Below are 26761 nucleotides of genomic sequence, written 5' to 3'. Positions count from 1 at the left end.
TCTTTTATGCCAAAAATCATTATGATATTAAGCAAAGATCATGTTCCATGAAGATATTTTGTAAATTTCCTACTGTGAATATATCAAAAAATTATTTTTGTGAGTAGCTAAGGACTTAATTTGGACAACTTTAAAGGTGATTTTCTCAATATTCCGATTTTTTTGCACCCTCAGATTCCAGATTTTCAAATAGTCGTATCTCGACCAAATATTGTCCTACAAACCATACATCAATGGAAAGATTATTTATTCAGCTTTCAGATGATTTCAAAAAATTGACCCTTATGACTGGTTTTGTGGTCACATATTATTTTCATTTAATCACAAACACATTGGTTTGTAGCGCAAGTAGTTTCACCATTTTGCTGCACTTTGTTATTCTTAGTTATTTTCCAGCTAATGAATCGGAAGTCTCACACATTCGCAGGAAATAGCTTACTTCCGTGTTGAAAAACCTTCGAGTCTCAGTCTCAGCTCATGATCCTTTCCGATCCTGTCTGCTCTTTTAGTGTACTCAAATAACCCCCAATAGGAAAGTTTGTCAAGTTGAACTTCGAATATGGCCTTGTTTGAAACTAGTTAAAAAGTTAAAAGATTGTTTACTGCAGCCGCTGTTTTCTGCAGCCTTAAAGAGCGATCACATTATAACCGATTTAAAAGGGGCCTGACAGTTAATCAAAACATTTTTAGGAGGGTTGATATTTTAGGAGCAGTCTGAAAGACTGCTCAGAGCTGCGAATGCTGTCAAGTTAGAATAACTGTTTCTCGTGTCAACTTAAAGCGCCGTTGGCTAGTACTTGACATCTACCCACAAGAATCAACAGAGCGCAGATGTAGAAACAACTGCCTTTAATGCTAAGTGATACTGTGCTGCATTCATTCCCATTCCCAGACAGATTATTAATATTTTAAAACTAATACTCAAACATCAAAAGAATAGCAGTATATTTGTAATATGTTTAACAGACTCTGAAGCACCAAAGAGTTTCGCCTTAGGAAGGTAACAGATACATATGATGGAGAAAAGAAGGAGGGTTCAAACATATACATACAAACGGTAACACGTCGTTTAAATCATGATGTAAATACAGTGTAAGTACAAATAAATGTCTAAGGCAAAGAAAGCTACATTTACAGCAGCTCTGACGAACACTCTTAAATAAGCAGCAGAGAATGGCAAAGAATATGTGCAAATGTTGATATCTGGAAAGCATGTTAAAAAGGAAACCCTATTAGTAGAGTGTGAATGTGTAAACACACTGAGATCTACTGTACACTGTGTAGGGTTTAATGTTTCATTATGCACTCTAGTTATCTGAAATCCATTTTCACCTAAAGTATGCTGATATTCTACAACAAATTAAGATCCTTTTGATATGCAGGAATGAAAGACTTTGGTCCAAAGCAAATCAATACATAAGTGAATGCCAATCTATAATTTAGCAGGCATACAGGGTGGGTGACTTCTAACGGGTATCGTGATGTTATTGGAGATAATTTAAAACTCACAGCAGCTGACTACCACTAGAGTTTGGCACATGAGCTAGTTCGGTGAAGACAGTCTCTCAGGCCTCGGCTCCACCTAGGGGAGTGGAGGTCAACAGGTGGGCGGCTCTAGTGTGGATGATAGGCAGACCTAACTGGTGGAGTCTCCCATTCACTCCTGTCCGTAATGAAGACATTCACAGTGATTGGCTGGATTAGTGCCAACCATCGCCTCTTAGATTTCCGTCCCCGTTTCGACCTCTTGGCTGTCTTCTGTGAGCTTGTCACCTGAAATACAAACGCAATATATATTCAGACATCCCTGCAAATGCATTCGCATCTGATGCTGCAACAGGGCGAAACACTCTGGAATTCCCATATTGTGCATTTCAAAATGTGTTGTTGTTTTTTTTAACTAAGACTGCTCTAGTCAGTAAAGTTTTTATTTAAGAAATGGATACTTTTATTTTGCAAAGGCATTAAACTGATCAAAAGTGACAGGAAATACATTTATAATGTTACAGAAAAGTATTTTAAATAAATGCGGTTCTTCTGAACTTTCTAGTCATCAAATAATTCTGAAAAAAATGTATCGCAGCTTCCACAAAAATATTAAGCTGTTTTTGACATTGATAATAATCAAAAATGTTTCAGCAAATCAGCACATTAGAATGATTTCTGAGTAATGGTGCTGAAAATTCAGCTTTGATCACAGGAATAAATGACATCTAAAGTTATTTTAATAATTGAATTCAACCCTCTGGCAGTTCATGTCTCGGTCAGAAATGACCAAGCTTTTTTTCTTTTAATTTCAAGGAAATGATTGTACTATATTTTAGTTTGATAATGTTTTTTTATTTAATATTTTGTATTTTTAGGGTCCTAAATTATATTTATGCAGTAGTTATAATCCATTTATTCACTTTTTGAGCATGGACCTGAAAATGAAATGAATAAATCTGACATAAATATTGAATGCTTTGTAGCACAGCCTGAAGTTTGGTCTCTTTTTAAAGATGACACTTAGCAGATTATTGCTGAAGTGATAAAAGATTTACAATAAAATACCATTTTAAATTTTTCAATGAAATATATAATTTCCAAAACACATTTTACTCTAAAACTGTGAGAAAATCAGCCATAAATATAAACAATCTGTGTTCCAAATTTGAGGAACACAAAAAATTAGTTTTCAGTAAGAATTTATTTGGGCGCAGTACCAAACATTTCCACTAGATGAAATTCATTTCCCATTCCTTTCCAATGCAGCCATTTTGTGTGTGTGTGTGTGTGTGTGTGTGTTCTTGTTTATATTACATCGTGGGGACCAAATGGCCCCACAATGTAATAAAAAGCTGAGATCACCTACATTGTGGGGTCCAGCCAGCGGTCCCCACGAGGAAAATGGATTAATAAACATACTAAAAGACGTTTTTTTGAAAATGTAAAAATGCAGAATGTTTCCTGTGATGGTTAGGTTTAGGGATAGGGGTAGGGTAGGAGGATAGGAAGTACGGTTTGTACAGTATAAAAACCATTACGCCTATGGAGAGACCCCACTAAGATAGGTGCGCCTGTTTGTGTGTGTGTGTGTGTGTTCACACAGCAAGTGACAAAACCTTTCCACAAGTGATAAAGTTTCGTACCATTTCTGATGAAGTAAAAAAAAAACAAAATTTAAATATAAACTTTATTGGTCAAAAATGACCGAACAGCACTGGGTTAATATTTCACAATATTTTAACTCATTTTGCATTTGTTTTGATCAAATAAATGCAGCTTTGGTGAGCATAAAAAGATTTATTTCAAAAACATTAAAAAAGATGACTAATCCCAAACATTTGGTATAAATAAGTATTGCATACAGTATGATAAAGTCTTACTAGCATATTAAAATAAAATAAAAATCTATGATCAGAATTACATAAATAAGTTGTAATGTATTGAGACTAATCTCATAATTGCCCTTTTAAGATAATAAGTCAAAGTTTTTAGATTAAAGATTGAAGCAGTAGTATTTTGAAAAACTAAATGAGATAAGTGATTAACGGCACCGGTGAAAGACATGACTAATTAGATAGACAGGGGAAAACTTGGTCACACTAAGAAACACAAAACAGCAAACATGTGACAAGTGTAGTACTATGAGAATAAAGTTGCAAAATTTACATTTACATTTATTCATTTGGCAGATGCTTTTATCCAAAGCGACTTACAAGTGAGGAATACAACAAGCGAGTCGCCATGACGAGGCAAAAAGACAAGAAGTGCTCATAATACAAGTTATAGGCAGTGCTCAGATACAATAGAGAGGGATTAAAGGAAGTGAAAGGATAGGAATAAGAAGGGTTTTTTTTTTTTTTTTTTTTTTTTAAGATGAGGTTAAGTGCTCACGAAAGAGCACTTAATCTCATCTTAAAAAAAACAAAAACTTCTTATTCCTATCCTTTCACTTCCTTTAATAAAGGATGTTGTTTTAATGCATGAACATGAGCTTACATGCAGCCTGGGCCTGTTTGTCTCTGGGGTCGTCTGTAGGGCTCAGATCATCAGGAGGCCAGCGCAGTTCCCCGCTCTCTACCTCCCCGCTCTCAGTGGGCTCCACCACGATCGATGGCAAGCGTTTGGAAAGCTTAGGGAACCTTTCATGGGAGTCTGGGAAGATCTATACCAGGGGATCATAAGAGGCCACGTTACACGACAGTTCGGTGAGCAGTGTGCTAAGATATATCAAAGTCTGAAAGTCTCCAAAATTGTCTTGACAGTTTTCATGAAACAGCAAGATTTGACATTTACTTCTTTTCAAGATCTGGGTACCTTGCTAAACCGTCAGATTGGAAGCAGTAGTTCTATCATAAACTTGACAAAACTTAGATTTGTGCTTGAAAGAAAAAATACAGAAAAAAAAAAAAATATATATATTTTGATAGTCCACTTTAGACATTCTACATTGCAACTATATGTCAACTAGCAGTCATTAGAGGATAAGTATCTGTTAACACTGTATTTTGATAACATTGCAACTACATGTCAATTTATTCGACTCATCTGAACCCTAACCAAACAGTCTACTAAAACTCTAATGAGAGTTAGTTGACATGTAGTTGCAAAGTTACTTATAGTTTGTCTAAAGTGGATCATCAAATTAAAGTGTTACTAAATTAAATCATTCATGAAATATTATTTAAAAACTTTAAACTTAATAAATGTACTGTGTTTATATGCTTAGGAAAATCTACTTGCAAACAAGAAAAAAGTAGGCTACAACAGGGAGGCCTTTTACCCCACAGACACACAGGGTAAAACCAGGCAAAAGACACACAGTATTGATACAAATATTTTAGCTAAAATAATGTTTTTTTAATAATGTTAATACGTGTTCTAAACAATCACTTTAGCAAAGTTTGTACTATTTTCTGTTTATTTTGATAAATATGAACATTTTTGTTCAATAAATGTACTGTTAGAAACAAATTTATTTAAAGAAAAAAAATGAAGATTCTGAAAGCACTGAATAGAATAGAATAGTCTATAGCTTTACAGTAGTAACAATAAATATACCATATTTTAAATATAATGATTTCATCATGACTTGATTATCTCTAAGGTGGACGTGCAAGTTAATATATTTCATGTCAACAAATGGAAAAGTCAGTCATCTATTTATCATCACGTTCATTATTGTGCCTTTTGCCCCAACAGCAGGGGTGCTTTTTACCCCAAATACCATACTTTTACCATACTTTTTTTCTTTCTTCCATTGTCGAAAGACTGTTGCTTTAATTACCTTGAACAAAACTGAAAATCATTAACAAGACCTTTGTCTCAAAATATATTCAATAATTTTAGCGATTCTCATTTGCTACTTACATCTACAACATTTTAAAAGTGCAGCGGCTATTTACACTAAGTGAAACTAGCATATTTTCTTAGCAATAGAAGCTATTTAAACTAAGTGAAAATAGTGATATATTGAAAAATAGCAATATATTTGAACAGTTAAGCCCTCCCTACACCTACCCTAACTCTAACCCTATTTTTAAACACACGTTAGGCACTTTATTTCCACTTTTCAAATATTTTCTTCATTTTTATTGAAAACAAATGCCTTTCCGATATGATTTGTGATGGGAAACAGTTCAGCAAAAGGCAGATTCGACTAGGGATCGATCGCGTCAAAAGCTACTTCATCACACCATACTACCTACAGCCTACTCCACTGTAGACTTTGAGTGGCATGCGTCTTTTTTAATCGTGTGTGGCCCAACCAGACATTAGTGGGCGGAGTTAGTGTAAATAGCCTTTGTCAACAAGACAGGCTATTTACACTTAGTATAAATAGACACTCTGTTTTAAAAACATAAATTATTAGATAAATCAGGACAGAATTAACTCTGCGCTGCTGCCGGCGATCGCGTCAAGGATCAGCCGAATTTCCACGTGCATCTTGAAAAGCGGATGTTTAAAGGGGCTCTATGTAATAATGACACCCAGTGTTCAAAATAAGTACTGCGGTCCAAATTCAAAATATTGTTTGGCCCGCCCCCACGTTCAAAGACGCGGGTTGCCAGCAACAATAGGGAGCGCAATTCACAATGAAAGCTGAAGAGACTTACACACTGTAAGCTGATGAGTTGATTTATCTATTTTAATATGCTGTCTTTCATAGAGATATTTAGATTGATGCAAAGGCTTTTTAGCTCAAGTAGAATCTGCGATTCTCTGACCCAGTTTGTTTGCTGGTTTCCATGGTTGCAATATGCGGTGATCTCCACCAACTGGCAACCTGTGATGTCGAAATACTATTGGATAACTGGAAGCACATGGTTTCACACAGACCAAAACAAAGACAGAAGTTGCGTCCCAAATGACGCACTATACACTATGTACTTGTGCACTATGCACTCATCCATGTAGTGCGTCAATTATATAAGGTTATTTTGTCATTTAACAACAGAGTCGGATCCTCCGTTCCCCTCCACTACGTAATTAAAGCTGCGACAGTCGAGTGCACGAAGTGTCCAACATTCCACACTTCGTTTTTTCCGTTAATTTAGTGCATCATCCGGGTATTTAAAGTGCACTTTTTCTTTATGGAATTTTCTGTGTGAACGCACTACTGCACTATTTATACTTAAAAACGTCATAGAATAGTGCACAAGTACGCGAATTGGGACGCACCTAGACATTCCAACAAGGAACACACATTTTCAAAGTAGAATATCTGGCTGTAGCTTATTTTTTCTGAGAAACAAGTAGGTGAACTTAACATGTTCCCTAAATATCTCCAAACATATAGGGGTATTTTTATGCTTTATTCAAGTAAAAATCTTACTATTAAGAAAGTGCTGCGACAAGTTTTTGTGCCATCTAGTGGTTTAGAGGAGAATAAAATCAAAGGCGCCTTTTACCCCGGTGCTCCATTAGCCTCGTTGTATCCCAACATCAGAAAGTCTGGTCTGTGTTGTTTTATTCTTGTAAGCATTCAGCACTAAAGCCTACTTGAGATTTTCAGCGCATTCCCATTATAAGCAATCACAGAGGAGAACGAAATCTGTTTTTTTTGTGGACAATCACTTATAATATGAGTGTGTTTACAAATCTTCCCCCCAGCAATTTCATCAAAAAATCCTTGATGGGTTTGTATTAACGAGGTGTTTGGCATTCACCTCATGTGTTGCGTGAGTTCTATTGCCATAGCGCAGCCTTGTTTAGAGTTCATGAGAGCAGGATGTGACTCATGTTGTGTATATGCAGTGAAGTGTGAACAAGAGCATCTTGAGTGTGCATCCGTGTGTTTGCAACATGTCGGGTATGGAGTCTAAAAGCATCTGTACCAACTGTGCACTGGCATGCTGGTTTCCACAGCACAGAAATGAGTGAATGACAGATTCAGACAGGGTTCATTCAGCTGGCATATAATGGCACTGCTCATCCTGTGGTAAAGAACGGGTAATGATGATTGTTTCCTGGAAAGACTGTGACCTTTTGAGCCTCTCTCGAGTATCTGAGAGGAATCTGAATTCATCCAGCATCAGGCTGTATGAACGAGCATGCATCCGATTGGCTTTTCGTAGCGATGGGAGCAAAATAAAGGGACTCCAATCAGGCTGAAATGATGGAGCTCGAAATTGATCCAAAGAGACCCATCAAAGCCATCTATCAGGTAACCAGAAAAGCACTCAGTGTGTACGTCTGCGTGACCATGCCTTAAAATAATACCTAGTATTTACCTGGCTCTCTTATTTTGATTGGTCAATCGTGTAAAATGCTGCTTAATGCATACACAATAACTATAACACTCTTAAAAATAAAGGTTCTTTATTGGCATTAATGATTCCATGAAGAGCCTTTAACATTCATGGAATCTTTCCATTGCACAAAAGGTTCTTTAGATTATTAAAATGTTCTTTAAACTAATTCTTTTAAGAACTATTCGCTGAAAGATTATTTGGGGAACCCAAAATGGTTCTTCTATGTCATCACTGTGAAAACCCCTTTTTGGAACCATTTTTAAAGGATTAGTTCACTTCAAAATTAAAATTTCCTGATAATTTACTCACCTCCATGTCATCCAAGATGTTCATGTCTTTCTTTCTTCAGTAGAAAATAAATGAAGGTTTTTGAGGAAAACATTCCAGGATTTTTCTCCATATAGTGGACTTCACTGGGGTTCAACGGGTCCAAATGTCAGTTTCAGTGCAGCTTCAAAGAGCTCTACATGATCCCAGACGAGGAATAAGAGTCTAATCTAGCCAAACAATCGGTCATTTTCTAAAAAAAAATTAAGTTTCTATACTTTTTAACCACAAATGTGCATCTTTCACTGCTCTGTGATGTGCCACACATTAATGTTGGAAAGGTCTCGCGTGGCAAAGGCGGAAGTACCGCGGTAGGGCGAAAAACTAATTTTCTCCAACTTCAAAATCATCCGACATCGTTGTTTTACCTTTTTATTGTAAAGGTGTTTGACTTAGTCTTTGCACGTTCGCTTTATAAACACTGGATTGGTACTTCCGTACTTTTTGTACTTCTAAAAGTGTATAATTTGTATTTTTTTTAAAGAAAATTATCAATCGTTCTGCTAGATTAGACTCTTATTCCTCGTCTGGGATCATGTAGAGCTCTTTGAAGCTTCACTGAAACTGACATTTGGACCTTCAACCCGTTGAACCCCAGTGAAGTCCACTATATGGAGAAAAATCCTGGAGTGTTTTCCTCAATTTTTTTTGACTAAAGAAAGAAAGACATAAACAACTTGGATGACATGGAGGTGAGTAAATTATCAAGAAATTTTAAATAGTTTTTATATGTAAGCATGTGCTAGACTAGTGTTTCTCAAACCTGTCCTGGGGAGCCCCCAACACTGCAAATTTTGGATGTCTCCCTCATTTAACACACCTGATTCAGCTCATCTGCTCATTAGTAGAGACTGCAAGACTTGCGTTCCATTCAACAGGGTCCCTATGCAGTGTTCACTGCTCCCTACTTCCTGAGCACAGTATATCAGTGGAAGTGGACTTCGCTGGCAATAACGGCTCATTTGCAGGGTTGCCAGGTTTTCACAACAAATCCCACCCAATTGCTACACAATACTAGCCCAAAACTAAGGGAGGTCCCCCGGTAAAAATCGCATTACGGGGGTTAAATCCAGGTTTTGGTTCCCCTTGTAAAATTCCTATTAGGGGCTGAATATCATGTTATTTGGGACATGAAAATCAACTCACTGCAACAGTGATAAAGAAGCCCAATTCTGCGGGAAATCCGCAAACTTGGCAACACAGCTCATTTGGAACACCCTGCAAACGTCATCAAAGAAAGTCAACGACGGGGTTGCACAGGTTTCGAATTTAAAAAATATAAAATACATATACAAAACCATATAAAATACATATACAAAATGCACATTGAATATAATAAAAACGTGTATGTTTATTATATACTTTTATATGACTATTGCAGCTATTAATTGACTATTAACAGATTTGAAGCTGTACTAACTGTCATTCTATATGAAATAAATTTGGTTAAGTATGTGTAAATGTACTCTTAATCCATGGTCTGGGTCTCATCGCGCTTTCTTTTCCACGCGCAGCCACATAGTAAACACTCCCTGAGGTAAATAAAGTGATCGGCTGCTTCTCCACACTTTGTCATGCCTATTCATACAATAGAATCTGCAAATTTAACATTGATCGCCATAACCATTCATAAATACTTTGTATAATAATAACTAAATTTATGAATACTCAAAACACATGTGTAAATTCCTCCATCGCAAAGCCGTATAAAAACTCTTTCAATGGTTCTGCTCCATCATTCCTTCTGACTGGTGATGTGGTGCACAATGACATTTGAGTGATTTTTCCTCTCCACTTCCTGTGAAGTGATGTATATTCCTTTATTCCCTATGCCGTTCGCAATGCCCTTCAAACTGAACATTGTTCACTCCCTTCGGATTGGAATCTCACTTAAGATGGCAAAAGACCCTATGAAGTAGACCTTGCACCTCTGAATGCACCTTACCAAACACACCGTTTGGTAAGGGAGACATGCAAATGTTTGACTGTTGCATATGCACCATGTGACTTTTGCAGTGTCTCATGCATGACACAGAGTTTTGAAAATGAAGCACTTAAATTAAAAGAAGTTTGACTTTTTAAAAAAATGCATCTCTAGACCGACCCTGCATCTCTCATTTTTAAACACAAAAAATGTGTAATAGCCTCTTAGAATCACTTTCAGAAGTTTAAAAGTATGGCTGCTCCAAAATCTATAAATAGGTATGTCTGAATTCATAGTATTCATGAAACAGTAGATCAGGGCTCTTCAAGTAGTTTCATTCGAGGGCCGGATTATCAAATCAAAACGTCGAATAAATATATAAATATATTAATAAATATATTGCAATATAAATGCCTATAACATAGTATTCATTATTAATATTCCACATAAACCATTACTACAGTTAGTTCATGGTAAATGTTTGTAAGAGTGGTGATTTTGGGATTTAAAAGTCCTTTAACTTCATTCATGGCACGTTTCCCTCGTCAGTTTTGTTGGGAACGTTGAGGCGGTTTCATCTGATTTAAACTAGTTTAATCATCGAGTGATTTGTAGTTTGTAAACGAGAGGTGTGTGTTGTGTGTGTTATTAAACGCTGTTTAATAATGGTGACCGGGAATAAATGCAGCTCCTTTAAGTTTTCGTTCCGTTATCCACTGGGCGTGCTGCGTAGTTCAAAGTAAACTATAGTGAAATGCCTGAAAACAGCGCTATTTGTTCTGTATTTGTTGTTACTGACCAAGAAACAACTTCAGATTATTCAGTAACAGAGCAAATCCGAATAGTTTCAGATGGTTATGCAAGTGCGTTTAGTCAATTGACGGAAAAGAAAGAATCAAGACAAAAGAATGATTAATTCACAAATGATTGGTATCACTGGTTCCGTCAACAGAATTACGGGACACATAATAACTGCTGAAATATTCGCACGGGAAGCGTTTCTCAGGTCAGTCGGAGAAGCGTGCACGGTACGAACAGTGCATATATCTGCCACTGCGGCCACGTATCTAACCAAATTTAGCTGCACTGCCAGGAAAAGAGGAGGAGGGAGATTGGGGTGCCGCGGGCCGGATGAAGATGATTGACGGGCCGGATTTGGCCCGCGGGCCGCCAGTTAACGAGCCCTGCAGTAGATGGTTGCCATATGAAATTTGCCAGATGATCTACTATTTCTGGCGCGATTCTGAAGTGAGCATCTAATGGACACTTTACAATGCCATGTTGCCATGTTAGAGAAGTTGTGAATGGCAGTGAAGTTACACAACTGGCGCCATAAATCACTTGACATGATGAATATAGTACATCCGGATCAGGACTTGACATGAACTTTTTTGCTCTCCAACCACTGTAGCTTTCCAAAGCCATAATTTCACTGGCCACAATTTTGACATCAATACCATGAGGAAAAACTGCCATATAGATATTTTTAATATTATCTCATAATTTGGCAGCAGGTTTATTAGGCTGCTGTCACTTTAAGACCCGACGCACAGATCCATTATACTGTTACACATGCGTTTTCTTTCTCAACTGTTTACGTTCACTTAAAAAATACTGACTGTGTTTACATGAATACTCACCAAAACAGGCATTTTGACATTATTTTGTGTGTATTTGACTGTTTAAACACAATAAACGGTGAAAAATAACTTGATTTTGTACTAAGAGGTGACTTTTTCATATATATTCCTTTAATTCAGCTAAGAGCTCACACTATGACGTATCATTCTTCTATTGGTCACACATGTTCACATGATTTGAATTCACAACTTTCGCTTGAGCCTATTTTTAATTTGCATACTGTATGTACGAATGATAAGTGTTGTGTGACCTCCCTTTAATACAGTGACTGTTGTTGGTGTAAACGGGCCTTTACTATATATTTTATTGTTGTCTTCAGCAGTTTTCATTCCATCACAGGTTAGAATTGCTAACTGACGTTACCTTGAGAAGCACAACTGAAGACTTCAGCACTATATTTACGGTGAGCATAAACATTCTGGTAGATGGCTAGAGAACTTAGGGGTTCCCAGTTAAAGCTAAAAAGCAAAAACATAACCAAGCACAGCTAAGAACAAGGAATCAGAGATTTAAAGAGCTGTATGAGCGAGAACATAAACAGAGTGTCTATTTGCACTAAATGCAAATAACACATCTTGTTTGCAAAAGCTATTGAATCTATCGCTAACAGCAGTAATGTGGTGCGATTTGCTAAGGCTGCATATTTTGTTTGTGTACCCCTTTCTGTTCCCTCACGTTTGAGAAGCACTGGTCTAGAACTACCCATCAAGTTCACACAGCAGCCAGTAAAGTGCAAGCCCACCTGAAAAGAGATGTTCTGTTCCTCAGATGCACTGTAGTCTCCCACCGCAGAGTCACAGCTGTTCATCACCTCCGTCATACTGCCCAGTGACACGCTTAAACCTACAACAAGTCAGGAGGAAGTGCATTTACAATCTCACAGTCACAGCGTTGCTCGGTCCACTCATTTGCCTGTGAATGAGGGAGAGACTGATTCAGATGAGCCACCTGCAATAACCACAGCTGGCTTATTTTCACATCTATGAAAAGATCCTGCCAAAACCATCCAGCCAATCCATGCGCACCTACCATGATTTTATGCCGAGCAAGTCTGTACATAGTTTGTTATTCAAATCAGCCCTTCCACCATTTTCGAAGGAAATTACTTTCACACTCATCAGCTAAAATACAGAGCAAGGATACACTCTAAAAAATGCTGGGTTAAAAACAACCCAAGTTGGGTTGAAAATGGACAAACCCAGCGATTGGGTTGTTTTAACCCAGCAGTTGGGTTAAATGTTTGTCCAACCTGCTGGGTAGTTTTATTTAACTCAACTATTGTTTAAAAATTACAGTATTGCTTACTTAAAATGAACCCAAAATATCTTGAAAATTAACGTTTAATAAATGAACATTTTAATTTCATTTTAGATTCAGTTTAAGTCAGCCATATAGTCATTTTCAAACAATAGTTGGGTTAAATAAAACTACCCAGCAGGTTGGGCAAACATTTAACCCAACTGCTGGGTTAAAACAACCCAATCGCTGGGTTTGTCCATTTTCAACCCAACTTGGGTTGTTTTTAACCCAGCATTTTTTAGAGTGTACATTCAGTGGGTAATAATATCAGAGCTGTTCTCCGATTCATTTTTAAATGCAAAACTCATCTAGAAGATTGAATTTGAATGGTGCTGTGCATCCAAGTATATGAAATTATTACATTTTTGTCCCATATTAAAATCTCAGATCAACAGCTTTGTTTACAATGTGTACGATTTTTAGATTCAAATATCCAAAAACCACTAGAACAGTGTTTCCAACAATGTTTAAATCAGCAGTTTTAACCAGGACATGGACCATGTTCTTGCTCGCCTGTGAATGACATTATATCCACGCTACCCCTGATTTCCAGTTTTACTTTCATAGAAACCATGGAATCAGCAAAGACGCTTTAATATATTATGTGTTTTATTAGACAGGTGAGCAACTGTTTGGATACACTTATCAACAGAAAACTCATTTAGTCTTACTGTTTGAATGGTTTGTTTTCTTGATTTTCCACAAGTACAATGTTTGTATCTCAGAGTCAACACTGTTTTGTCTAGTGGCATAATCAGAGAGCTTTCTCCATCATACAATATATTTTAAAATTAACTGCATGTAATTTAGCAAAATTAACAACACAAGCCATCCGGTTTTTATTAATATGATATTCTAATATACACACTGTTCCTTTAAAAAAAAAAAAAATTAGATTTATCGGCCAATATATCGGTTATCGGCTTTCGAATATAAAGAATTATCTGTATCGACCAAAATTTTCATATCAATGCATCCCTAATATATTTAGTTTTGTACTCCATTTTAAACGTATTTTATTTTAGATATTTGCAAAGTCAACATTTATAATTTTTGTTTTTTTAAGTTTTTTTTTTTATCTCATTTTTTTTTCAGCTTTATTTAATACTTTTAATTTTTTTAAGGATAGCAAAACTGGTTCCAGACATACTGTGGTGGGGAATGTTGGCTGTATTTATGATGAAGTAATTTATTATTCACTCAAATGATTCATTCAAAAACACTGATTCAATCAGGAACAAAACATCTGTCTGTCTTTATGAACGAGTCATTGAATCATTCATTCGATTCATTCAGGAGCAAAACATAACTGTGTGTTGCTCAAAGACACGCAACGACTCGGTTATGGCTTTGCATTTGTTATGGCGTAGCATTGCATTGCAGTTTATGGAGCGATATTATGACTGTACTCTTGCTCGTGAGACACTTCTTAAATAATACACAGCACAGACTGGTCATATTTAAACATGAGTAGTTGGCTTGCAGAATCTCTCTGCCACATGATCTGAAGGTCTGATGCAATGTGGAGCAGCTGGTGGTCCTCAGCCCTCCGCATGGCACATATGCACACCGTCCTGTGTGAATGACTAAAGGCTGGGTGACTAACATGGACATTTACCATGAAAACGTGCATTTGCACCATCAGCACATGGCATTTGTTTTCTAAAGAATGGGGTTTAGTCTCAAATAGTTTGTACAATTTATTCCGACATGTAAATTTTAACTTATTACACTGTAATATTTTATTATTATTATACTGCATCAAATGTGTGCATGCATACAATGCTGCTTGTTCACTATCTAGCACATGCACCGTCTCTAAACAAACCTGCTTTTTTAATCTGATGACACACATACTATCACCTCATCATTTGCATGGATAAAACCAGTATCCAGGCTTAGCTGATCTGAGATAAGGCTGTGAAGAGACCACAATGATGCTTCTTCTGCTTTGATGTAATCAAGCTCTAAAGCCACACAGGTGACAGATGAAATAAGAGAGTCCTATACTACAGACCAGACACTTTAAAGAGAGTTTTGTTTCATCTGAGATACGAAAAGGTCTTGGTAGAGGCTAGAGAGGATATTATACTGTCATTATCATTGTAGTTTACCCTTGATTTCCATTTGGGAACTGGCTGGCTCAACTGAATCAAAGAAAAAGTGAGGGTGAACAGATGAAAGAAAGTAGCAGTACTATAAAAGAAAAAGGATTAAAGGACAGTGAAAATGAAACGATGAAGAAATAAACTGTTCGGACCAAAGAACGGCACCTATGTGCCTGATAAAACAGACCCTTGAGCTACAATCTTACACACTGCTGCTATCAAAAATCACAGCACTTCAAAGAGTGACCGTGAAAAATAATGTACTTTTTTTTTAACTAAAAGCACCATTCAGATTAATTAGCACCACACAGATGCTGGATGGATGGATGGATGGATGGCAGACAGATAAAGAAATGAAGCTGTTTATGTTCTCTGCCTTTAATGTTGGTTGAAAACGGACTGATTATTCATGCTCACTATTATGTTGATGGTGACCAGCACAAACACAGCTCTCTCCCCAGACCCTTGTTAGCATACAGGCTTTTTCATTGGTGAAAGTGAGCGGCAAAGACAAAAGGGACTTGAGTGAGGGATCAAAGGGCTGTGATTGTGCTTGGTGCCATTTATAGTGAGACAAAGCACTGTAGAAGACCGGCTTTGTAGGCGGCCGCACAAAGACTTCATATGATCGTCAAAATATTTTTGGACGGGCAGCCCTGAAAAACAGTGCAGGTGTTATTGTGTGTCATTGCACTGTTTTAAAGAAACCCCCATGCTCAATAAAACCCGAAGTGCACGGTGGTTACAAACACTACTATTTCTGGCTTTTCTACATATTAAAGGTGTCTTGCTGCGCGTCGCTCTGTTTCTGTGAAAAATAGAGATGGCATCTGAATAATTTAACATGACTGGGTGCAACGACAGACCTCACCCCCCTTCCTGGTGACATGGAAAATCTTACTCAAATCTAGGCAAATGACCGGTACTGAAGTTGCTGTTAGTTGCAGTCGGCTTGGACCAATGCCAAAACTCTCGTAATCACAAAACACATGAGTTAAACATGTAAAATAACACACTAGCTTTAAAATAATTGACTGTTGAGCGCAATAGAACAGCAAAAGCCAGAGCTTGATTGCAAAACAAGTCATATCAAGAAACAAAAACACACCATTTCATGAAAATAATGTGTTAAAAATGGCTTAAAATTTGCCAATAGAAGTGATCAAACATTAATAAGACATTATCTGTCCATCAAAACTGCATAATTTACTTTCTGACATAATTTACTCACCCTCATGCTATTCTAAACCCATATAGCTTTATTTCTTCTGTGGAACACCAAAGTATGAATTATTCACTTAGTCATTTATGTATTTTTATCAAAGTAGTACAAGCTTATTCTTGCATGTACCAATAATTAACTATTAAGGTATGAGAGATCTTGCCATACTGAGACTATAGTTACGACTTAAGGCATGTCGTTGTTTACAATTTATGGATGCTTGTTTCCACGGCGGAATAAAACATAAAAAGGGTAACTGCGACTTTCTCACAATTCTGACTTTATTTCTCGCAACTGTAATTACCATTTTTATTTTTTATTCCGTAGCGGAAAATCAAGTTTCCATGCAATAGGCTATAGCAAGGCCCAAGTGTCTTTTAAGATTACTAAAAATATTAATAACAAAAATTTGATTGTATTATTTTTATTTGTATTGAGCATTTATGATTTAAATTGACATTCCAAATGACTAGTTTCCAAAATACCATTCCTTGGCTAGAATATAGTCACTCGCGTAACGTTGCTATGCAACAAAATAACGATCCAAGTATCGATATGGTGGACAGGTATCGGCCAATGAGCATTTAGACCGGAGTCCATTGTAGTTAGACCACTTTATCCAACAAATAATGATAAGACTAGCCTACAAAAAGTGTAATTTAAAAAGATAATGGTAGTCTTTCAGAGGTCGAGTAATCAGTAACAAGTAACTCGTGTAACGAGTAATCAGTGCCAGGTCACGTTTCAGAATTAATTTACTTAACGTTGTAAATAGAATAAAGAGTACCGGCCGTTCGAATTTAGAACAGCATGATGGTGAGTGAATGGCAAAATAACTACATTCTTAAAATAATCAAGGTTCTTTATCGATATAGTTCCATGGAACCTTAAGCACAAAAGCTTCTTTAAAGTGAATAAGATTAACAAGTTATTCACACAATGAAGAAAAAAGAGGCTCTTTTAAGATCTGAAAGGTTATTTATATAACCTTAATGTTTTTTTTTTTTTATGTCGTCGCTGGGAAAACCCACTTTTGGAACTTTTATTTTTAAAAGTAAATATTCCTTCAAAATCAGAATGTATATATAATAGCAGTTGCTGAGGCTTTATGTGAATGCGTAATGCTAGCCTAATAAAAAAAAGGAAAGAAAAATAGCCGACATTTAACACTTATTTTTCATTAAAACACAATATTGGTCACAGAATATCATTGCCATGAGTTATAAGCATCAAGAACTGATTAATCGTAAGTTTAAAATAAAGAGTAACGTTACCGGCGTTAGCGTCTAACCCCAGAGACTTGCGTTCAGTAGGCTAATTGAAGTCAATAGACCTGTTTGATCAATCTCACAAGGCAATGCATCTTTCTCAAAACACTAAAATATCTCGCATAGACCACCGAACCATCGAATGCTGATGAATCCTTTGAGTGTTCCTCAGTTTCATGAGTTCAAGCTCAAGCGCGCATTGTGTAAAGTGCTCATACCTGTAGCCTTCAGAAGTGTTGTCTCTCCGTGTAAAGCTCGTGACTGTTGCTCTTTCCAGACTCACTCAAGTCAGATTCTCCCGGACTGAAGCGCTGCAACTGTTACCTCAGAGCGCGCGACTGAGATAGCGACTGTAATTTCACGCGCACTCACCCGAGTCACAAGAGCACGACTGCGTGAGAGTGTGTGTTTCGTGTGTGTGTGTGTGTGTGTGAGAGAGAGAGAGTGCAAGAGACACACATCTGTCTCTTCACGATGCACATAGTAGCCTATATTGTACATTACTATTAAACATTTGCCTCAGATGTTGGATATGGTCTTACTGCAATCCCAGTTCAAATATGTAGGCTAATTATAAGGAATTATAATTTAATATAATGTATTATGAAATATTGAATCTCTACACTACAAATCATTTCAGACAGTCCTTTTAAAAGTAAATTGTCACCTTTTCACATATATCCTCTGAAATTCAAGGATGATTTATTATCAGCTATGTTATTTTGATTAAGAGTGTGAATTGCTAATATTGTTGATCATGCTATAGGTGTAAATGTTGTGAATAATTATTCTAAATATATACATGCGAGCTAACTGTTTTTGAATCTTAATGAACAAACAAATTTATTTTAAGGGCTCTAGATCAAGTAGAAATAGTTAATAATTTTGTATACTTTATTATTGTATTTTATTAGTTTATTATAAATGTATTTTATAAATATTTTTTTTTATTCTTAATTACATTTCTGAAGCATTTCTCCTCACAAGTTTTTTTTAATATTAGTCACCACAACACTGTCATAAAGCAATGCATCGCTAAAGATGGACTCGCATGACCCAGTCAGTTTATAAACAGTATTGTGAATAATGCATTACAAAAAGTAATCAGATTACTTTTTTCAAGTAACTAGTTGTCAGGGTTTTGTCTTGTTTAGTTGTGTTTTTGTTCACATGTCTTGGTTTCATGTTTTCCCCTTTCAGGGTATGTTTACACAACAACGATTTACTAAAAACGGAAAAGTTTTTTTCTTTGTGTTTTTCACATACAGACGACAACGTTGTCAAAATGATCCCGTTCACACAGATCCACGAAAAATAGTAAAACCACTGTATTCTGCTGCCAAGCCAGTAGATGGCGATGTCACTTTTTTAAAGAAACACTACATGACTGAACACGTAATACGCATGTGCCTGACGTCACCTTTTTCGCAAAGTAATGTTTTTATAGTTTACACAGAGACATTTTCAAACCTGCAATGATTAAATATGTTAAATTCCAATCTCATAACCAATTCATATGTGTTTTACAATGTGGCTAATTCGTACAACCTCACTCATACGAATTCCTACGATTTGTCTAAACCCCAGTGACGGGTAGGTTTAGGGGTGGGGTTTGGCAACTCAATACATACGATTTAGCAAAAAACATATGAATTCATGCGAATTAGCCTCCTCGTAAAATACATACGAACTGCCGTGAGATCGGGTTGGTTAAATTACAGAAATATACTTTATGTATTTAATGTCACTTTATTAGCCAATGTCTTTGCTGCTGTAGCTCATTACTTTCCATAAAAAGTAACTAAGTGCAATTCGTTTTTTAAGGGAGTCACGCAATATTGTAATGCATTACTTTTTCAAAGTAAACTTTATTCAGAAGTCTAACAACTATAAAATTAACTGCATGATCTTAATGCTTAAGAATTTCAGGTAACATCGGATTATATAATCTCAACACTGAGAAAATTGTGATTAAACAGGTTGCTTTACAAATTTAGAGCATCAAATTTGTATTAATGAAAAATCTTATCTGTCTCTAGATAGAATACAGTCAAAATTATGTTAATGAAGTCTGCAAACCTTTAAGTTTCACTATAGTACATATTTGGCTAGACTTTTTTTTTCTTCTTTGCTTGTATACACAGTATCTATACTTTCACTTAAGTGTACATTTCCAGCATTTTTTACACCTCTGCATGTTAACCAAGTAGAGATTATGAAAGTGAATTTGTCCTCTGATTTAACCCATCCTAGTTAGTGCGCACACATTAGGAGTAGTGAGTAATTAGGTTGCCAGTCTATTGTCTGAATAATTGTTCCCTGCCATGCCTTGTCATGTGACACCTTTGAAACCGGACATATCGTGCATCAGGGCTTTAAAAAAATGGATGAGAATTGGGTTAACTTATCTTAATTACAGTTGTAAGACACCTTATAACTTAAATCCAAGCCAGAAGGTTCTCATGACATAGGGCACTTTAAACTCTTTGTGTTGCATTATCTTCTCAATCATGTGACTGTATTGCTGTGTCCCAATTCAGAGGCTGCATCCCTTCAAATGCAGTGAAGGTCGGGCCGAGTGTTGTTAAATGGGACAATCTAGCCTACGGAGGATTGTTCTTGTCGCCTAGCAACTGTGACAGCTGTCGTTGACAAGTGGCAGTAACGCTTGTACTGGACCTTTTTTAAAAAATGTATATTTAACTGTTTGAAAACAAAACAGGGTTCACAACCAGTCTGAATATGTTACCTGTGGTGCATTTCTGTATATACAGTATTAAAGAGTATAAACTTTTCACTCTAAAAATGAAAAAACAACACAAGTTGGGTTGAAAATGGACAAACCCAGCGGTTGAGTTAAATGTTTGCCCAACCTGCTGGGTAGTTTTATTTAACTCAACTATTGTTTAAAAATGACTATATGACTGGCTTAAAATGAACCCAAAATAGGTTGGAAATTAAAATTCAGACACATAATTACTAGAGGCAATAATAATAATAATCAAAAATTAATAATTTAAAAAATAGTTGAGTTAAATAAAACTGCCCAGCATTGGTCAAACATTTACCCAACTGCTGGGTTTGTTCGATTTTAAACCCAACTTGTGTTGTTTTTAACCCAGCATTTTTAAAGTGTAATCTGTCAATTTCCCTCAAAAAAATCATGTCATCACTAGGGCACAATGAATTCTGGGATAGGAAGGATCCATCTGTTTTATCCTTCATTGTCCATGAAACGAAGGACTCACTTGAAGGAGCCTTTGAACTGGGATGGCATTCGTCACGCCGCTGTGACGCAATCAACTTTTGAAGGATGCAGCCTCTGAACTGGCTTATGTGTATTCATTTGCATCATTTTAATGAATTGAACTACATTCAAATACATAACTGTTGCCATAATTAGGGCCCGAGCACTGATGGTGTGAGGACCCTATTGTAATTGCTTGGCCAATTACCCAGCCAGCAATGACACGTGGGGCCCAAATGGGTCTGACATGAATTGCCCAATTAAGACCCATGCAGTACCCTTACAGGTCCCACTTTTAGTACGTCTGGGCTTCCACGGCTTGCCCCAATGTGGATCCCGGGTGCAAGCCCATAATGGGGCCCACATTTGCCGCCCATGAAACCCTCATCTGGGCCCCACATGTCATTGCTGGCTGGGTATTCTTCTTCTCCAAAATGAATCACATTTTTGAGGGCCTAAACATGCTCAAAAACTCATGAAACTTTGCACACGCATCAGAAGTGGTGAAAATTTACATCTGATATGGGTTTCAGAATTAGGTGATGCAAAATGGCTCGATAGCGCCACCTACAAAATTTCACTTAAGCTCCCTTTGCGCTACATTTCACGCACAGTTATGACATTCAGTAGACACATGTAACAGCTTAATCCCTACAAAAAAGCCCCTGGGTGTAAAATCTGAATGATCAACAGGAAAATCCAACAGGATTTTGAATTTTCTCTGCAAAATTTGTGCAGTTATTGCCATTTCCACACATTGTAATTTAACAAACTCCTCTTAGAGCTTTTATCAGATAAACATCATATTTGGTCAGCCTAATCTAAAGGCCTTTGAGACGTTAAATTGCAAAGATCTAGAGTTTTCGCTGAAGGGCGTGTCCGTGGCGACCTGACAAAGTTCAATGTTTCGCCATGAAACAGGAAGTTGTTGTAACTTGGGCATACAATGTCTGATCTGCCCCAAACTTCACATGTTTTATTAGAGTCCTGACCTGAATACATCTACATGGCAATATTCAGTTACAGTCATAGCGCCACCTGTGGGTAACAGGAAATGACATGTTTTACACTGTGATTAACTCCTCATGAAAATTTAACCAGATCAACATCATATTTGGTCAGTCTAATCTTAAGGCCTTAATGATGTTAAATTGTGAAGATCTAGAGTTTTTGTTAAAGGGCGTGTCCGTGGCGACTGACAAAGTTTGATGTTTCGCCATGAAAGATACATACAACTGACAAGCTATGCAATATCGTGTTCATTATCGAAGGCGATTCATCTGCGATATTGCGTAGCTTGTCAGTGAACTACGGCTCTGTCTATTAAATGCCGCTCCATTTGAAAGCAGGTGATGGCGATTTAGCGGTAATCAGGGAACCGGTTTTACTGACAAAATGCGCGTGACAATCTCATGCAATATATCGCCCAGCCCTAGTTGTAACTTTGGCCTACAGTGTCCGATCTGCCCCAAACTTCACATATGTGATAAGTGTCCTGGCCTAAAGACATCTATATGCCAATATTCAGTTAGTCATAGCGCCACCTGCTGGCAACAGAAAATTGATTGCTTTGCACTGTAATTCACTTCCAGAAACACATTTATATGTACCAAAGATACTAGAAACACATTAAATCACGCAACACTTGGCTGATGTATGAGATTAACGCCACAAAACAGGAAGTTGTTGTAACTCAGGCATGCAATGTCTGATTTGCTCCAAACTTCACATGTGTGATGACAGTCCTGGGGTGCGTTTCCCAAAAGCATCGTTAGCCAACTGACATCACAAGTTTCGTCGTTACTTACATAGTTCAACGAATTGGTGTCTCCGGAAACCATAATTTAAACGAACATTTGCAAACTGCATCGCAAACTTGTGTGGTTTGAACAACAGCTCTTGAGCTGTAGTATAGTTTACTGTTTTCATGACATGTGGACTTCATAAATCGTTATCTTGAGCAAAATAAGCAGGCTGACATTAAGTACAAGGTATATCTTTTATTTTGAATATATACAAATGTCAATTATATGTTTTAGTTTGTCAAGAGATTAAGCACCGTTTTTGGAGAGTGCGCATGTGCGTATGTGCTCTAGTATGTAAGAACGAGCCTATGATTGAATGTGGAAATAAAGCAAAATAACTGAGGAGAATGAGAGCTAGTCCTCTTATGCCATGTCCGTACACTCTAAAAAATGCTGGGTTAAAAACAACCCAAGTTGGGTTGAAAATGGACAAACCCAGCAATTGGGTTGTTTTAACCCAGTGGTTGGGTTAAATGTTTGCCCAATGTGCTGGGTAGTTTTATTTAACTCAACTGTTGTATAAAAATTACTGTATTGCTTGCTTAAAATGAACCCAAAATATGCTGGAAATTAACATTTATTAATATGTTTAATAAATGAGCATTTATTAATAAGATAATGAATAATAAACAATAAACATTAAATTGCTTATTAATAAAGTTTCACCTTTTGATTATTATTGTTGCCTCTAGTAATTATGTGTCTGATTTTTAATTTCTCACCTATTTTGGATTCATTTTAAGCCAGCCATATAGTCATTTTTAATCAGTAGTTGGGTTAAATAAAACTACCCAGCAGGTTGGGCAAACATTTAACCCAACCACTGGGTTAAAACAGCCCAATTGCTGGGTTTGTCCATTTTCAACCCAACTTGGGTTGTTTTTAACCAAACATTTTTTAGAGTGTAATTTATATCAGAAATTCTAGCATTAATTCGATCTCAAAAGGATTCATTTAAAGAAGTTATTACTCCACCACCTGCGTGACGTCATTCACCAACATAGCTGAACGAGAAGTTTGCGACAGTACGGTTTCGGGAAACGGTCATGACTAACTAGTTGATTTGTTCAACGATGCATCGTACTATGGTAGTTCAACAGCGAGTTACATCGTTGTTTGGGAAACGCACCCCTGGCCTGAGGACATCTACATGGCGATATTCAGTTAGTCATAGCGCCACCTGCTGGCAGAAGGAAATGGCATGCTTTGCACTGTAATTCACTCCCAGAAACGCATCCATGAAGTACCAAACATGCTAGAAACACGTTAAATCACGCAACACTTGGCTGAGTGCTAATGTATGAGATTAACGCCACAAAACAGAAAATTGTTGTAACTCAGGCATGCAATGTCTGATTTGCTCCAAACTTCACATGTTTGATAACAGTCCTGGCCTGAAGACATCTACATGGCAATATTCAGTTACAGTCAAAGCGCCACCTGTTGGCAGCAGGAAGTTAGGCACTTTGAAATGACTTTCACGTATTTCCCTTGTATTTTCTCGCTTACATGCATACTGTTTTCCTAGGGCCCTTTCATCGCTGCTTGCAGCTTTAATGGTTATTATAACTTCAGGCTAACCAGACCATGATATCATTTATACATTTTTAAATAATAATAAAAATGTGTCACTAAGATATAACAGTCATGTATGTGAAAATTAACTGTGAGTGATGTATTTTCTGGGCTATCTAAACCAGTTTGCAAGTGATTGCATTTGTGATGACTTCTGGAGTACACACACTCACTTAACTATCAGGCTGGTATCTTATGTGCTGGCATTTCTGTGTCAGATTACCCAGCGTGATGGAAAACAGGGAGAGAAGTTAAATGTCAGAGGTCACGGCACCTCGCATTCCTATTGGCTCAGCCCGGATGGCGATGATGATGATGATGATGTCATGGGGAGTAACGAGTGAAAGGAGATGCTGCTGTTCATATAGAGGCTCTGGGTGATCGTCTCACAGCCCGGGATCCAGTAAAACCCAGACCTCAGCCTCTTGGCAGGCAGATTTTTCCAGTGGCTCTGTAACTTGACAAGGAAAGGTATCCATTTTGACACATATACCTCTGTGCATGTTAATTTTTAAACAGAAAGAGTCAGTGTCAGTTCAGCACAATGATCATGTATTCCTGCACCAAAGATAAAAGATTTTTAGTTATGATCGCCAAAAAGTGTTTTTACACTCAAAAATATATGAGTATTGTTGCATTATAAAAATATATCAACAAACTGTCAGCTAAAAACATTTTTCCTTTTCTGAGCCAGTTTTTGCAATGACATTTATGGTGTCAAAATGATTTTTAATCAAATAAAAATAACAATATAGCAAATTTTAGCCCCAAAACATTTTATTTATTTTTGTTTGAAAATGTGCTTGTGCTTTATCTCTCTTAATAAATGCCATTTGTTTGATATTTTGTTACAAAGTGCAAAGACAATTCCACAATTTTAAGTATTCAAATACTTTTTGGGGCCACTGACATTTATTTCTCATTAAAAACACCAGACCTGTTTCTCTAGTCTCGCACCAAACACAATCTGAAATGCAATTTCCAAAGAGAGTTCAAGAGGTTCAGGTTTGGGACAGAGAAACCGGCTTGCAGACTTTTCGTGAGTAATTGAAATGTAGCGCTCCTCCTCTCCTCTCCTCTTCACTCTTTTATCCGACTGCTGTGTGTCTCTGAATGAAGAGCTCTGAACTCTGCGTGTGTGGAGGAGTGTAATAGACTGACCTTTCAGTAATTTTGCCATCTCGTATATAAATTCACTTCAGGCCTGCTTTCTGACATTCTCTATTCATTCGACCAATTAGCACTTCATGCATCTGCCTACTCTCCCTCAGCTTTTGTGGAAGTCTCAGATTGAAAGCACGTCCGAGGAAAATAAGTAATTAACTGCAATTTCTTTCAATATCCTGATGTCCTCCGGCTGAAGAGGAATCTCTAACATCAGACCGTAATGTTAAGTTTGATTGAAGAATTCATATAAATCTTATTGGTGCTGAGTGGCATCTCTACTCGTTTTAAAATGGGAATAATTATTCACTCTATATATAATCGTATTCACCCTCATATATCACTGCATACACTATATATCAAACTTTTGAAAGCACTTTACTGAGCTTCATGTGGTGTTAAAATCATTTTGATCTAAATTTCAAGTGATAAATTGTGATATATGGATTTAAATAAAAAATTATACCTTTTTCTGGAAAAGAATGCGTTGAACTGGATAATGAAGCCAACAATGTAAATATTTAAGTTCTGTTTAAAACGCATCTGTGGGTGAAAAAGTTTGGACAGGTGGCAGAAAAACCTATTGTGGATATATTTATAAATCCAAGTCTCTGGTGTCCCCAGAATTATCTGTGAAGTTTCAGCTCAAAATACCCCTCATTTTGTCAAATTTTTAACATTTTGTGTTTTCCTTTAAAGGATTAGTTCACTTGATTTACTCACCTCCATGTCATCCAAGATGTTCATGTCTTTCTTTCTTCAGTTGGAAAGAAATGAAGGTTTTTGAGGAAAACATTCCAGGATTTTTCTCCATATAGTGGACTTCACTGGAGTTCAACGGGTTGAAGGTCCAAATGTCAGTTTCAGTGCAGCTTCAAAGAGCTCTACATGATCCCAGACGAGGAATAAGAGTCTTATCTAGAGAAACCATTGGCCATTTTCTTAAAAAAAATTAAAATGATATACTTTTTACTTGCACTAGCGCCAAGCATTATGTAATCACGTTGGAAAGTTCACGCGTGATGCAGGCGGAAGTCCCATAAAAAAACTCCATCTCATTTTCTCCTCCAACTTCAAAATCATCCGACATTGTTGTTTTACCTTTTTTTGCACATTCCCTTTGTAGACACTGGAATGGTACTTTCACCTACATCACGTGTGACCTTAATTTCTTTTCGACTGAAGAAAGAAAGATCGGGGTGAGTAAAATATCAGGAAATTTTAATTCAGAAGTGAACTAATCCTTTAAATGCAAATGAGCTGCTGCTCCAGAAGAGGGCGGAGCTTTAACAGCTCAACAACAACAAAGCTGGAGAATCTCACGCAGCCAAAATGAGGATTGTCAGTAACGGTGTTCAGCCTTACATTGTTCAAACCGGAGTCGACACTGATGGAGAGACTCAGGAAGAAGTTACAACTTTTAGACGTTTCTGAATGGTTAG

The 26761-nt window shown here is 36.9% G+C and overlaps 1 protein-coding gene across 1 annotated transcript; it reads right to left on the bottom strand.

Moving 5' to 3' along the window:
* Positions 1-853: 853 nt before the first annotated feature.
* On the bottom strand, positions 854-17850 carry si:dkeyp-72h1.1 (uncharacterized protein LOC799956 homolog). The gene is made up of 4 exons (XM_067383495.1): positions 17747-17850; positions 12374-12474; positions 3985-4150; positions 854-1773 (listed from the first exon to the last, which is right to left on the bottom strand). The coding sequence occupies exons 2-4, from the start codon at positions 12449-12451 to the stop codon at positions 1721-1723; spliced, it is 297 nt and encodes a 98-aa protein (XP_067239596.1). The 5' UTR covers positions 12452-12474; positions 17747-17850; the 3' UTR covers positions 854-1720.
* Between the last annotated feature and the right edge of the window lie 8911 nt (positions 17851-26761).

The sequence above is a fragment of the Chanodichthys erythropterus genome, chromosome 4 (genome assembly GCF_024489055.1).
Source record: "Chanodichthys erythropterus isolate Z2021 chromosome 4, ASM2448905v1, whole genome shotgun sequence".
NCBI lineage: Eukaryota > Metazoa > Chordata > Actinopteri > Cypriniformes > Xenocyprididae > Chanodichthys > Chanodichthys erythropterus.
Note: the sequence above shows the minus strand (reverse complement) of the source record. Positions and strands in the feature narration are given on the sequence as shown.

Excerpts from the sequence above, each read along its gene's own strand:
- si:dkeyp-72h1.1 (XM_067383495.1), bottom strand. The coding sequence starts at position 12,451 with ATGACGGAGGTGATGAACAGCTGTGACTCTGCGGTGGGAGACTACAGT. Across the intron at positions 4,151-12,373 it reads AACAGAACATCTCTTTTCAG|ATCTTCCCAGACTCCCATGA; the intron begins GTGGGCTTGCAC and ends CCCCTGGTATAG. Across the intron at positions 1,774-3,984 it reads CAAACAGGCCCAGGCTGCAT|GTGACAAGCTCACAGAAGAC; the intron begins GTAAGCTCATGT and ends TTTGTATTTCAG.